The sequence below is a fragment of the Phragmites australis genome, chromosome 3 (assembly GCF_958298935.1).
Source record: "Phragmites australis chromosome 3, lpPhrAust1.1, whole genome shotgun sequence".
Lineage (NCBI taxonomy): Eukaryota > Viridiplantae > Streptophyta > Magnoliopsida > Poales > Poaceae > Phragmites > Phragmites australis.
The window spans coordinates 8,548,259-8,563,040 of record NC_084923.1 but is presented as its reverse complement, the minus strand read 5'-3'; the positions used below and the strand labels follow the sequence as shown (position 1 = coordinate 8,563,040).

The 14,782-nt window shown below is 47.5% G+C and overlaps 1 protein-coding gene across 1 annotated transcript; it reads right to left on the bottom strand.

Moving 5' to 3' along the window:
- Positions 1-7,143: 7,143 nt before the first annotated feature.
- Positions 7,144-14,564, bottom strand: LOC133911959 (squalene monooxygenase SE1-like). The gene is made up of 8 exons (XM_062354472.1): positions 14,031-14,564; positions 9,772-9,883; positions 9,511-9,685; positions 9,036-9,204; positions 8,747-8,965; positions 8,371-8,646; positions 8,014-8,292; positions 7,144-7,523 (listed from the first exon to the last, which is right to left on the bottom strand). Exons 1-8 carry the CDS (start codon positions 14,541-14,543, stop codon positions 7,416-7,418), a joined length of 1,851 nt encoding a protein of 616 aa, XP_062210456.1. The 5' UTR covers positions 14,544-14,564; the 3' UTR covers positions 7,144-7,415.
- Positions 14,565-14,782: the final 218 nt, after the last annotated feature.

Sequence of the window (14,782 nt, the reverse complement as noted above, 5' to 3'; positions counted from 1 at the left end):
CTTTGGTTGTGCATTGATCTTGCATCATGAGACCCCTGCATCGACAGTTCCATTTCCTCGTACGTCACAAGCCCGTGATCCAGCGGTTGATGCTGTAAATGCAATTACTGTGCACATAGCCGTAACAGGATAACACAAGCGAACGACAACACTTGGATGAATTTGCACGGGACGAAAAGAACGGACACCGAATTGCAGCAAGGTCAGAAGTCATTTTAGATCGTTGAGTCCACGTAGGCATTCCAATCGAAACACGAAGCGTTTGCTTGTCGCCGGCACATGCATGCTAGTGGATCCTTTCGCGATCCACAGCAAGAACTTACAATACGGAGACGATACGTGTCTTCCTTCCAGCAGGTCGATCCGACGAGTGGTCACGCATGATAACGTGCACACCTCAGTGGTTCCGAGATTATGTATTGAGCTGATCTATGTAAAAGGCTAAGGTGACAGAGGAATATGGATAATTTATTTATATTTTAATATTTTTTAAGATCTATAAGCATCAGATATGTAAATAGAAGTCGGTTGTATTTTCTTTATTTAAATTGTGCTCGTCAATACTCGAACTCGAGACCTATAGTCCTGATACCATATTGAGTTGTATATATCACCAATGAGTTGCACCTAGAAGCCTAAGCTAACCGGAAAAAATAGACAATTCACTTATACTTTAATACTGTGTAGGAGTACGGATCAGGAGTATAGTGCTTGATCTTTCTAACCTTGCTTCATTTGATTGTGAATGCGTTTGTTGGCGCTCACACGAAATCTAGGGCCTATAGGGACATAGAATTCCAAGAATTTTTACCCAAAGCAGCCTGATTTGTCATGACCGCTATGGGGGGAAACGCTCTAGCCTAAGATATTAATTAGATGAGGCCTTATTGCATTACTATAGCACTATAATATCACATGTAAAGGGGTGAAAGACTCTAAATACCCTTCTATATATATGATTGTGACATAATATCTCAAGAGCAATATGGTATTTTCCCTCTATTAAAAAAGCCCTCGAAGGGCAGGAGAGAGGACGGAGACTTTTCCCCGTCTCTTTACACATACTCTCTCTTTCTTCATCCTCTAAAAAAAGACTCTTACATCATCTTCAAGCTTGAGTCCTCTTTAATGAGCAGGACTCTCGTCATGTTCTGTTGGGCACATTTTTTGTGCCCCAACAGGTAGCGTCGTCCGTGGGGAGAGATACAAGAAGTCATGTTAGAAACGAGGCCGAGAGCACATCGGGAGGAGGGAACATGGAAACCTAACGCTATCGCATAGCTCGAACTTCGAGCATAGCGTCGCACAGTTCACCATCATTATCTCCAGGTCGAGCATGTGGTCATCAAGCCGCTAGCACTGTAAACGTCCTTGCTCTCCACATGAGGGAGTCTCCATCGAGCTGCTGCCGACGTGCGAGCTCATCTGCGGCCTCTATCATGGGGCGTTCCCACACGCACCAGCTCGTCGTCAGCCACATGAGCAAGCGAGAATCGGGACGCTCACCGAACGGGCTTGCCATCTTCCTGCCATGGCCACAAGGGAGTTGTTGTCGTGTTACACCATGCTGCGCTGGCCAAGCTCGTCATCACCGTGAGGTACGAGAGGGTTCCACCACGTCGTTCTGTGGCATGTCTACGACTGGGGGACACCTTCGCATACACTCTGGAGAGACCACGAAGGCCCCCTCGACCCCTCCCGCTTAACGCAAGGTACATATCTCGCACGGGCATGAGCAGACCCTAGGGTAGCGTATGTGGCCTCCATACCAAACTAGAAGCAGTTGTTAACCGCAAACAGTAGAAACATAGTGGCTCGCGCGTCCGTGCGCCCTGCGAAGAGAAAAGGAGCGTAAGGAGGCTCGTGCAGCATGAGTGCAGTAGACTAAACGCGCAACATGTCTTAGCAGGTAAGCTACGGTGCGACCACATTCGCCTAACATGCACTCAGTGTGGGCTCCTGACGTAGCCACTGACCACAACAAGGCATGATGCCGTAATGCTTGACCAGAGTCTTCACCTGGTGAGATCATGACATTGGGGTACTTTTTAATAGGTGTAGGGGATAATATTATATTTATTGTCAGTATTTACTCCTTTCGGTCATGGGTACCTACCTAACTTGATCATACCGTAGGAGTTAATTCACCTGCTAGCCACTCTTTTTAAAAGGCTAAAATATCTTGAGATGGGTAACTACTAGCCACCCTTTTAAAAAAAAAGACAGTACACTTAAGTCCAGAGCATGTGAGCTTGAGCATGGTCCAAAAGTTTGCCCCATTTATTAGCATTTTTTTAAGTTATATGATAGCCAGCTGCAGTGCCTGACCGGCCACCTGCATGCATGTCCTTGACCGTAGAATTAAAACAAGCAATGCACATGCACAAGCAGACGCAATATGATATATAGCATGCATAGGTTCATGAGTATGCATATTGCAGAAATTATAAGCATGTAAGGGGCATCCGGCCTCGTCTACGTTATTCCATGCATGCTATTGCAAGGTTCGCAAGCACATTCATGTAACTAAAGTACATGCGTGCATACGTACGAGCAGACTACGCAGATAAATCACATATATAACTCCAGTTAACCTTGTATAGCTAGCGGCACCATTGACCTTGCAGCTTCGGTTTCTTTTGGCAGCGACCGCCTAGATGATGCTGAGTTAATTCTTAGTTACCTCGCATAACATAGCCTCGAAGGGCGCCACGGCAAAAGACTATGATGATGACCTAAATAAGCTCATCACAGTGACATTAGTTCCGCACCTTGCCGATCATAGGTTTCGGTCGCGAGACACATTGCCTCGATGGTCCTAAGGCTCGGCAGACACCTCGATGGCTTTGGCCTCAGGTGTAAAAATAAAAGCTCATGACGATGGTCTAAATAAACCCATGACAGTGGCACTTACTCCGCACCTCGTAGCCTATAGGCCTTGGTCGCCTGACACACTGCCTCGACGGCGCTGCGCCTTGACAAAAGTCCACAATGATGGCAAAAGGCCATCACGGTGGCACTTCCTCTGCCACCTCAGAGGCCCTAAGTCTCCATCGCGTTGAGTGTATATTTCTCTACCACCTCAGAGGACCTAAGCCTATGTCGCGTCGAGCGTACTCTCCACCACCACCTCACGAGCTATAGCCCTCCATCGCGTCGAGCGTAAATTCCTCCACCACCTCAGAGACCCTAAACCTCCATCGCGTCAAGCGTACCCTCCTTCGCTACCTCGCTGGCTATAGGCCTCCGTCATGTCGAGCGTAAATTCTTCCGCCACCCCGCAGACTATAGGCCTCCATCGCGTCAAGCGTACAGTCCTCCGCCACCTCGCAGGCTATAGGCATCCATCATGTTGAGCATAAATTCCTTTGCCACCCCGCATGCTATAGGACTTCGTCACGCCGAGCGTAAATTCCTCTACCGCCTCGAAGGCCATAGGCCTCCGTGGCATCAAGCGTCAATCCCTGCACCGCGAAGGTCGCTGGCTTCGATCGGATTGAGTTGCAACTCTGAGGACGAGAACCTCACAATAAAATCACTAGTGTGCTATGTTGTCACTCCAGTCCCACCTAAGGGTCTCTACAGACGTGCCCTCCTCTCACTTGCAAATGAAAGATTCGAGGGGGTAAGGGGATGATGCTCCACACAGTATACATTGCATGTATGTTACAGGACGTGTCCACCGCTTGCTTATGACCGAGAAACGCAGAAAGCCAAGGGGTCAGAAAGCCCATGATGGCAGGCACCACACAAAGCAGGATCAGGAACAATGCAAGGGTCGAGATTCCAAGAAACTTGAGTGGGACTCAGAATAGGTTGGCTCCGGGGCACACCGTAATCATAACGACCCCTCGCCCCGCTTTCGTCGAGCCTTTCCACGGCTACTGTTGAGGGGATTACGGACTGCCTCCCTCAGCCTCGCCGCCGACTTCACCTCCGGCCACCGCCACTGGGCTCCGAACCACACTACCTCCATCGAATCTCATCACGGCTACCGTTGAGGGAGTCATGGACCATCTCTCTTAGCCTCACCGTTGAACATCACCTCTGCCCACCACCGCGAGGATCCGGGCCGCACTGCCTCCGTCGAGCATCACCGCGGCTACCACTGAGGGGGTCACAGACCGCCTCCCTCAGCCTCGCTATCGACATCCCCTTCAGCCTCGCCGCAATGCTCCAGCCGGCCTCGCCTCCATAGAGCATCACCGCGTCTACTGCTGAGGGGGTCGTGGACTGTCTCCCTCAGCCTCGCCATCAACATCGTCACGGGACTCCGGACCGCACTACCTCCATAGAGCTTCGTCGTGGCTACCGCTAAGGGGGTCGCAGACCGCCTCCCTCAGCCTCGTCGTCGATATCGCCTTCGGCCTTGCCGTGACACTCCGACCAGCCTCACCTCCGTAAAGCATCGCCTCGACTACTTGCTAAGGGGGGTTGCAAACTGCCTACCTCAGCCTCGCCATCGACTTCACCTCCAGCCAGCGTCGCGGGGCTCCAGACTGCACTGCCTCTATCAAGCCTCGCCGCGGTTATCGCTGAGGGGATTGTGAACTGCCTCCCTCAGCCTCGCCATCGACTTCACCTCTGGGCACCGCCATGGGGATCCAGACCACACTGCCTTCATTGAGCCTCGCCACGGCTATCGCTAAGGGGATTGTGGATCGCACCCCTCAGCATTGTCGTCGACATCGCTTCCTGCCACCACCGCGACGCTCCGACGGGCCTCGCCACCGTTGAGCATCACTGCGACAACTTGTTGAGGCAGTTGCGAACTACATTTCTCAGCCTCGCCATTGACTTCACCTCCGGCCACCACCGTTGGGTTCCGAAACCGCATTGCCTCCGTCAAGCCTCGCCGCGACTATTGCTTAGGGGGTTGCGAACCACCACGCTCAACCGCGACGCTCCGACGGGCCTCGCCACCGTTGAGCATCGCCGCGACAACTTGTTGAGGCAATTGCGAACTACATTTCTCAGCCTCGCCGTTGACTTCACCTCCGGCCACCACCGCTGGGTTCCGAAACCACATTGCCTCCGTCAAGCCTCGCCGCGACTATCGCTTAGGGGGTTGCGAATCACCTCCCTCAACCTCACTGTCGACTTCACCTCCGGCTATCGCCACGGGGCTCTGGACCGTACTGCCTCTGTCGAGCCTCATCGCAGCTATCGCTGAGGGGGTCACGGACTGCCTCAATAGAGCCTCACCATCGGCATCGCCTCCGACCTCGTTGCGACACTCCGGCCGACCTTGCCTCCGTCAAGCATCACCGCGACTACTTGCGGAGTGGGTTTAGGACTGTCTCCCTCAATCTCGTCGTCGACTTCACCTCCAGCCACTGCATTGCCTCCATTGAGCCTCGTCGCGGCTGCCGTTGAGGGGGTCGCAAACCACCTCCCTCAGCCTCGCCGTTGACTTCACCTCCGACCAGCATCTGCATGGTTGTGCATCAATTGCTCCGCTTCTTCAAAGTGCATGCACAAACAAAGCTAAGGCCTGAGAACAACGCCTAAAAAATTGGAGTGTCCGCCTAATGCAAACCCAAATGGAGAATTAGAGTGCCACCTAATCCAACGAAAATTTGGTGTGCCGTCTAATCCATGTTCAAATGAAAAATTGAAGTGAACCGTCAAAAATTGTCTACAAGCACTACTGTGAGCCGAGTAAGCGAGTGAGGCCGTAGGCCAGTAGAAGCTCTAAACAAAGAAATGACAGCGTCTCCGGTGCCGGATCTCAACAAACCATTACCAGGTGAGCTTCAACTTTTATTGGTTTGTTCTTCTTTATTGAATATGAGTAACTATGTTTCATATTTGTACAATACTGTGTCTTCTTCGCCCAGCACCACGGGACTCGTTTAAATGGACAGGCCAAACATGCAATGCATGCGTTTAAATGGAGCAAGCACGTGTGAAGACGCTTGGAGCAAGGAATAGAATTAAATGGCACGCAGAGAGTAAATGAGTATATTTGTACATTTTTGCTTTGGCAAGGGACTACGCCCTGTATTGTTGAACAAGGATTCAAGAAATGTGCGCCCTGTAAATAAAAACAGAGGGAGTACGGTTTTGGGGTTACCTATGGCTTTTCTATTTCCGATGGGAAAAGTCTTTATCTAAGATCATCATTTCGGTAAGAGGAAATTAGACGGTATTTTAAGACAGCTCCAAAACTGGAGAATTATTAAGTATAAAAGACAGTGTTCGTACACGCTGTCAAATTTTCGATACGAGATGAGTTCTCAACCTCATCAGGATTGACCATCCTCGTACAGCCTGGTAGCACGCGTCCTGTTAGACTTCTCCCTCTTAACTCTATAAGGATCTGTTTGACAAAGTTCTCAGAGCAGCTTCCCAGTTAGAATCAGAAAGAATTCTGTCAAACAGCAGTTTTCAGCTTTTAGTTTTCCGAGTGGAATCCGTGAGAGTGATTATATAAAATTAACTAAAAGTTGAGGAGCTGAAAAAAACAGCTTCCCCTGATTCACTTCCCGTAGAAAATCACTTCCTCCATATATTTTATTTTAGAAAATTAATAGAGAATCACTTTCAACCACAGAATCACTTCCTCCAGAGAATCACTCACCGTAGATAATTTGAATCAGAAAGAGCTCTACTAAACGAGCCCTAAACTTCAACTCATCAAGGTTGATCATCCTCGTACTCCTGGTAAGTAGGCCTTTCGTTGGACTTCTCCCTCCTGATTCCATACTTCCGGCTTAATGTTGCCCTCATTTCCAGACTCCAAGATAAACGTCATTCAAATTTACCTCTTGACCCTCTATAATAAGGAAATACTACTATCATCTGTGCCCCCTTTCACTACTGGTTTAAAAACAACCGGCAATTCACAAGCTCCAACGATCGCAGGTCCAACACGATTTCCCCAAAGTATCACGTTTCAGGCAGAGCCTCAGTTTGTCACACGGCATGGCAGGCAGATTCAGCACGAGCTGCGTTGCCCAAGTCTGCATACGGAACACAAGGCATATTTACCACTACCACCACTGCTCACGGCATCAGGCCGGCACCCAGCCGTCCGCGCGTCCAGCGACTAGCTGGCACGCAAAGAGCTAACAGGCCTTACAATTGGACGATCACACAAACTGGATCATGCCATACACGATTCAGAGACTAGAAATTCAGTAGACAGAAGAGACCCCAGTTAGATAGGCGTGGGTGAAGACGAATTCACTAGTTCAAGAACAATATACAACTTAGCAGGGAATCAACGTACGTACCGGAATCAACTTGCACATTTTCAACTCGAATCGGCACCCACGGGAACACTACTATACAGGTTCCTCATTCCATTGCAGCACAAATGATTGGCTAACGATGACGAATGACTACTGACACAGGAAAAAAATGTCATCCGTGAAGGATCAATTTGCATCAGACCACTAGTGTGGAAGCAGTTACTCCGCTGGACGAGGAGCCCGGTAGTATGCAGGGACGGTAGCAGGGAAGAACATTTGCCTCACACCTTCAGCTTTGATGATAGGGAGGATGATACCGCATGCACCCTGCAGTGGAAAACTCTCAATCAGAAAACAAAGAGATGGTAGCTTTGTATAACTTCTGCATGTGGACGACCAGAATAAGATAAACCATGAGATGGCTTGTGGATTGATTTTGCTCTGGAGTGGCACATATTCCACGTGTGCCATGCGAGATGCACTGGTATCAGACTCAAACAAGATATGTGAATACCCGTGCTAGTTAGAACTGATAGTTACAAAAGCAAAAGGTATATGCTGCATATCTGAAAACTGCTGGCTGAATTATAGAAAGGGTTTCATGAATTGTAATATGATCACTATCAGTTTAATTGAGCTGACCAAATGCAAAACTGGAGAAGGATAAAATGATAAGAAAACATGTAGTTTTATTTGTATTCATTGTCTGGACGTTAAAATTAAAGCATTCATGTAACTGTAAAAACTACGACTGCCACAAGTTGTGTCACCGTCATAAATTCATTTAGGTGAAGAAACAGAAGACTGAGGAACTTACAGAAATCAGTCTAGCTCCAATCCACATTCTTTTAGGTGAAGGAAGAGGGAGCATCAGGCGACCAACACCGTAGATAGCAACAGCAAAGAAGTGAGCAACTAAACTTAATGGCCGGGGGTTAAGACCAGAGAGTAGAGCAATAGGCCCATTTGAGAAGACACCTCCAAGGCTCAAGTAATCAAAGCAAGCTTGGCGCATCTCATTCCTAGCTTGATCAGGCGAGGCACTAAAGACCTTGTACAGAGCACCGGCCAATGTGTTTATCGTAGAAGCAACCGGCTGAAAATACAACATCGTGTTAAAAGAAACAATCGCACAGAGAAAGCTTGGCAACAAATGATAGTATTGAAGACTGACCTTCCGCAGTGTATAGAATGACTCAAGGTAGTTGCACAAGGAAGAGGCATCATGCAGATTGCGAAGAGACTTGAGAAGATTACGTAGGACAACGATGTCAGATAATGCAACGGTCATTCCTCCGCCAGTTAAAGGATGTCTCATATTGAATGCATCCCCCATCAATAGTGCACCAGGGGTTGGATGTGGAGCAGCTGGCATGCTCCTATTTGGCATTGTTCTTATGCTTCCCTTATCAATGGCCGCTACAAAAGAATCATAGATTTCTGGAGGAATCTGGAAAGATAAAAACACCCATTATAACATCTAGTTGCAACGAGCAGGCACTGAAAATTACAATGAGAACAAGAGCAATTAAGACTTCAAAAGAAAGTACCTGGGGTGCAACTACAGTTTTGAGATAATTTGCCATTTCACCGCTAGCTATGGAAGGCACCTTCTGACCAGGGACATCAACCAAACACCGCACCTCAGTGCTGCTTATTGGGTAAAATAGGATAGGTGAAGGATTGGCCAAGATAACATGACCATGGTTCGGGTGGGGAAGTTGACAATTCTCCAAGACCAGCCCAACAAAACAAGATGGGACATCAACCTAAGCACATAATCCCGTTAGTATCAGTGAGCCGCTAAACTCAGCAATAAGTATAATGTGAAGATTGTACCTTTGGAGAACAAAGGGCACGTCGTAGATTTGAAAAGCAGCCATCACATACAATCGTCAAGGGTGCATAAGCTCTTAATTCTTCACCTAACTTGGTCTTATATTGAACACCCTTAACTGTACCATTTTCTTCAAGCAGTGATGTAGCAGTTCCTTGCTCTAACTGGACGCTGAAATGATAAACAGTATGTTAAACATGAACTGACGTCACATGCAGTTGCATAAATGCATAAATAACTAGATACACACAAAGATAAGACATAGAATTGAAGACGAAAAGGGAAAGAACATGAGAACTAGAACACGTGAAATAAACTCCCATAATCAAGAACTTTCAAATATCAAAGATTTCAATCCACTACATGATAATGCTAAAACAGAATAAAATAGTCACACAAAAGAACACAAGCAAATGACTATGCAAAGATGTATACCAAAATTTTTAATAAAAATCTCACAGGGATTATCGCTATTACTTGGACAAAGATGCAGCTTTCTGGCGCATCCTCTGTATAAATCGACCATTGTGAAAGCTCCGACCAGCAACATCAGAATGGAACTTCTCCAAGGGATACGAAAGCTTTGTGTTCTTCCCATCTTTGAATAATGCGTAACCAAGGACGCGCTGAGCATCAATTTCTTCAACACAATCTGAACAGGAAAAAAATTAGCATGGTATACCAATTTATTAGAAAAAACGCCTAACATACAATTAAGATACACAGCACAGATTTTACCCTCAAGACCCAACTCCATCAGTTTCAAGTAGCCACCAGGTTGCAACAGTTCACCCACAATTCTATCTGGCTCTGTCAGGTCTCTCTCTATAACATGCACCCGGCGACCATCCTACTTCACCAACAAATAAAACCAAATAAGAAAAGAAAACTACAGGATACTGTAACGTTCGCTTGATCATGATAAGCATCAGAATGCTCCTTACAATTCACACTCTTAAAAGAAATACATAGGTAACTGGGACAGTACAATAAGAACACTTCAATCCAGATCCAGATGAGACTAGGTTATCACCCCAATATATACTTGTCCACATTGCAAATAAGCATAAGATTAAATAAATAATTTTGACACCTATCAAGCCAAATAGACCTTTATGACAGCACTATTTAAGTTCAAACAGTACTAGTGTACCTCACTACAGGCACTTGATACAAGATAGGGTGAGCGTTTAGCAGAGTCTTGGGCATCTGTAGCTGGTTGCAGTATTTCTTTCCAGCATTTCCTTGGAGATTGTATCTTACATATGCTGACTGCATGAAAGATTTCAATAGACCGGAGAAAAGAAACATATTTCAATCAACCTACTGCTAGCTACCACATCATAGAAGTTGGCATTTTTTAAGGTATTGATATATGATATGATAGGCACGATAGTGCTAGCTACCTACCACATTGCAGAAGTTGTTTTTTTAAAGGTATCGATAACATGAATATCACAGTAGGCACCATTACAGCCATGTATACTATTCATGTGGGTATGATATCTGACAATTACAAAAGGAGGTTTATTGCTTGCTTTGTCCACTTCCAATGTAAAAATTACTTCCAAAAAAATGGGAGATAATAAATTCATGTAACAGGACCTACCCAGCATTTTTGCATTAATGATATATCATTCTCAGAGTAGCTGGGAGATACAAAAGTAAAGTGAGTCATCACGGAAGTAAAGTGAGTCATCGAATTAATTGGGAGTTTCCCTTTTCGTTGACCAAAATTAGTTGGGCAATTCATTAATGGTGAGGAAGAGCACATCAGTGCTGGGTTGAAGCAGATAGAATTGCAGCATCACCCTCGACATTTGAGAAAATTTGTCGGCATGATTTTCTTCAAGGTAAATTTGTATCTTTAATTTGTTATGATAGCATTATGAACTACAGCAAACATACTTAAGCGCAGTACTAGATAGATCGCTTTTGTGTTTACTACTTGAGAGGACTAATGTTTAAAGTTCAACACCAATCAATCTTATAAAATCCTACTTTGCTACAACCTGACCTGTTTTACTAAACACCATAGCTGTAAGTTTTTATTCCATATACAGATTACACGTATATGAAAGAAGGAAGAAATTGGAATGGATGATTCTTTCCATTGATGCTCTAGACATATATAGTACAGGATGTATAGATTGTGGTAGGTAATTACACCTAATTACAGCGGAATTAATCTAGCTAATAATGGGAATGATTAATGGCAGAATCAATCTGCCATGAACAGCCATGATAACCATATCAGCGTGATGACAGAATTATCCTGCCATCTCACGCCATAAGGTTCATATCAGGAAGATATTTTCCAACAGCCCCCCCCCCCCCCCACACACACACACACAAAAAGTCAACCGGGAGTGGAGCGGATGTTGAGACTAGATCGAAAGCCGGTGAAGATGGCGGTCGGCAGTCCCTTGGTGAAATATCCGCATACCGTAGGGAGGTTGGGACATGAAGGACACGAGCATCGCCGAGAGCAATGCGCTCACAAACAAAGTGTAGATCTATCTCCACATGTTTGGTGTGTTGGTGTTGCACCGGATTTGTGGAGAGATACACAGCGCTGATGTTGTCTCAATAGACAATGGTGACCTTCTTGAGAGGTCGACGAAGTTCGGTGAGAAGTTGTCGTAGCCAGCATGCCTCAGCAACAACATTGGCCACTTGAAGTCTTTAACAAGGATAAGGCTCTTTTGCAAAAAAACAACATTTATTTCAAAAGCAGTAGCTCCACCTCCAGCTTCTGCGTCTTCCTCAGCGACAACCTCATCTCATGGTCCTCCAAATGGAAGCACACGGTGTCTCACTCCAGCGATGAAGCCGAGTACCCAATCAGCGTCGAAGTAGAAGATGAGGTCACTGACAGTTGAAGTCCATGTCTGAATGTGCCTTTGACGTACCTCAAGATTCATTTGATGAGGGAGAAATGTTGTTCCTGAGGATCATGCATATGAAGGCATACCTGTTGCACCGCATGGGTGATGTCAGGGCGAGTGAGGGTGAGGTATTGTAAGGCATCAGCGAGGCTCCGATAAAGTGTGGATCAGACACTGGATCATCGGCTGTAGATGACAACCTGGAGCGGACCTCAATGGGGGTGGCGCATGGCTTGCATTAAGCCATCTTGGCGCGCTCCAGGATCTCCACAGCGTACTTCTCTTGAGAGAGGAAGATGCCACGAGGTGAGCGATGAGCGATGATGCCGAGGAAGTAGTGTAGGGCACCCAGGTCGATCACTGAGAATTATCACCGAAGAGATGCAATGACTGGGTGAAGAAGAACCGATATGGAGACTGTGAGGTTGATGCCGTCAACATACAACAATAGGTAGACGACCTCGGAGTCGTTGTTGATGATGAGGGACATGTTGCACTTAGAGTTGTGGAAGCCAAAAGTGAGGATGAAGGGTTGGAAGCTACTGTACCAAACGTATGGCGCCTGTTTGAGCTCGTAGAGCAACTTGTTGAGGCGGCACACATGGTCCGGGTGCATGGAGTCGATGAAGCCAATCGGTTGCTGACAGCACATGGTCTCGGCAAGGGTACCATGCAAGAATGCATTTTTGATGTCCAGTTGGTGGACGAGCCAATTGCTACAAACAACGATGGAGAGTACTGTTCAAATGGCGGATGGCTTGACGACAGGGCTGAATGTCTCATCGTAGTCGAGGCTCTAGGATGTTGTGAGAAGCCTCGTAGAACCTACAGCGCCTTGTACTGAGCCAAGGAGTTGTCAAGATTGAGCTTGTAGCGGTAGACCCATTTGCCAGTGATGTTGTTCATGTTCAGAGGAGGGGGAACGAGATCCCAAGTCCGATTGGTGGTGAGAGCATTGAACTCTTCCACCATGGTCGCGTGTCAATGTGGATCAGCAAGGGCTCCACGGTAGGTCTTCGGCACGGGAGAGATGGTGCTTGTTTTTGAAGCCTGGAGGATGAGGTAGTCCCTGGGCACCCGGATGTCGTCATTGATGCGGGTTTGCATCGGGTGCTCGTTCACCGTTGAGGTTATGCATTGCACTGGAAATTCGAGGGTGCCTGGAGGAGCACTGTTATTGGCGATGGATGCCGAAGTCGTCGCTGCAGGGACCGAGTCGAGAGCCGCAATCACAGCAGCCGAAGCGGAGGGACCAGTGTACGTCCGACGCAAGTAGACCTAGGTGATGGCGCACAAGGAAGCCAGTGGCTCCTACACCATCGCGCGTCCCATTGTCTTTGCTAGCCACACCATTTCCACCAGGGGCGCCGGATCTGGCTGCTGCAGAGGCGGGCGTGCACCCTCCGGTTGGTTAATATTCTATTGCTTCAAGTTTGTGTTAGCTATATCTGAAAGCTAACCGATTATGGAATGTATGGTGTGATGTTCGGTTTGCATTAGCATGATTCCGGATGTTCACTGGCTGATTAATATTTTATTTGGAAACTAGCCAGCTTATAGCAATGCGGAGTCGGATTGCAGACATTGAGTAACCTTCAGTTTGGGAAGTCTGGATGCAGGTGTAGATTTTCTATAATTAAGAGGTGTGGCAAAACAGCATTTGGCAAGAGGCATAGTCGGTTACAAGCAAAGACCAGATGTCTGTTTATAAATACACGGGGGTGGCCGATTCACGGAGGACAACAAATCCAAACACAAAAGTAAATCGTTCAGAATCCTTTTTATGGTTAGTTTATCTACTTCATCTGTTTTGTCAATTTGCTTGTAAATCGTCCGGCACATTTCGCCGTACATGAAAGGAAGCTGTTACTTACGACCTCCCGCGAGGTCATTGTGTTGTCAGGCAATTTCTGCCGTCAACAAACTCCTCCAACAAAAATTCAACATTGTACTCTCCTTCCAATAAAATACCAGTCTTTGGTCTTGTCGCCACGAAACAAATATGCGAATTTAAAGGAAGAAAGCTACCGATTTCAATTTAAAAAATTGCCAACTGTTAGCCTAACCAGCCGAAGCATGCCAACGAACGAGATGGGACAAAGGAGCCACCTTTCCGAGCGTGTATGCCAGCGCAGATCCAGCTACCCCGGCGCCCACGATGATGACGTCGGTTCCACCGTCCCCGGCGGCGCCTTCGCCGTCAGGGACTGCGCAGGCAGCCGCCGGCGCGGGTTTCCCTTCCACCACCGGCGCCCAGGGACGGCGGCGCCGTCCCAGCACGGTGGCTACAAGGACCGCCGCGAGGAGCGTGGCCGCGGCGACGCCAATGAACTGGAGCCCGACGCCGGCGGCCGCAGCAGTCATACCGCAATAGGGGCGCTCCATCGTGTCGCCCTTTGGGATCTCCGACGCGCGGCGCCTGTGCTGCCGTGCGTGTCGGCTTCTTTTTGGTTGCGAGGAGAGAGATGAGAGCGGTTTGATGCGTCTGGGTCTGGGGCGCGACAGGGGAGCGGGGGATGAGAGAGAAACGAAGAGGGGTGGCCTGGGACGAAGCGACGCTTCTAGATTCTTCCGCTTTTTATGGGAAGAGGAAGGGGAGGCCGCTCGCGGCCATGTCTGCATAGCTGGCCGGCTGGTGGGCTCAGGTCATTACTCTTTATATCCTTTTATCGACCCTGGCGCACCGCAAAGCATTCTATCAGCTCTCGTATCAACCTCTACATGGATACGGATTGGAGTTAGAAGTTGACAAATTTACGAAGGGAAAGAATATTTCGTATTACTGTAGCTAAGTATATCGGTGGGTTTAAATGGAGTAGGTGAGTAATAGAATGTAGTAAATCGGGTAGCTGTTAGAGATA

Bases quoted from the DNA above. Each gene is read 5' to 3' on its own strand.
- LOC133911959 (XM_062354472.1), bottom strand. From the start codon at position 14,543: ATGCAGACATGGCCGCGAGCGGCCTCCCCTTCCTCTTCCCATAAAAAG. The intron at 9,686-9,771 runs GTAAAATCTGTG...TTTCCTGTTCAG, and splicing joins GATGGAGTTGGGTCTTGAGG to ATTGTGTTGAAGAAATTGAT. The intron at 8,647-8,746 runs GTACTTTCTTTT...TTATCTTTCCAG, and splicing joins AAACTGTAGTTGCACCCCAG to ATTCCTCCAGAAATCTATGA.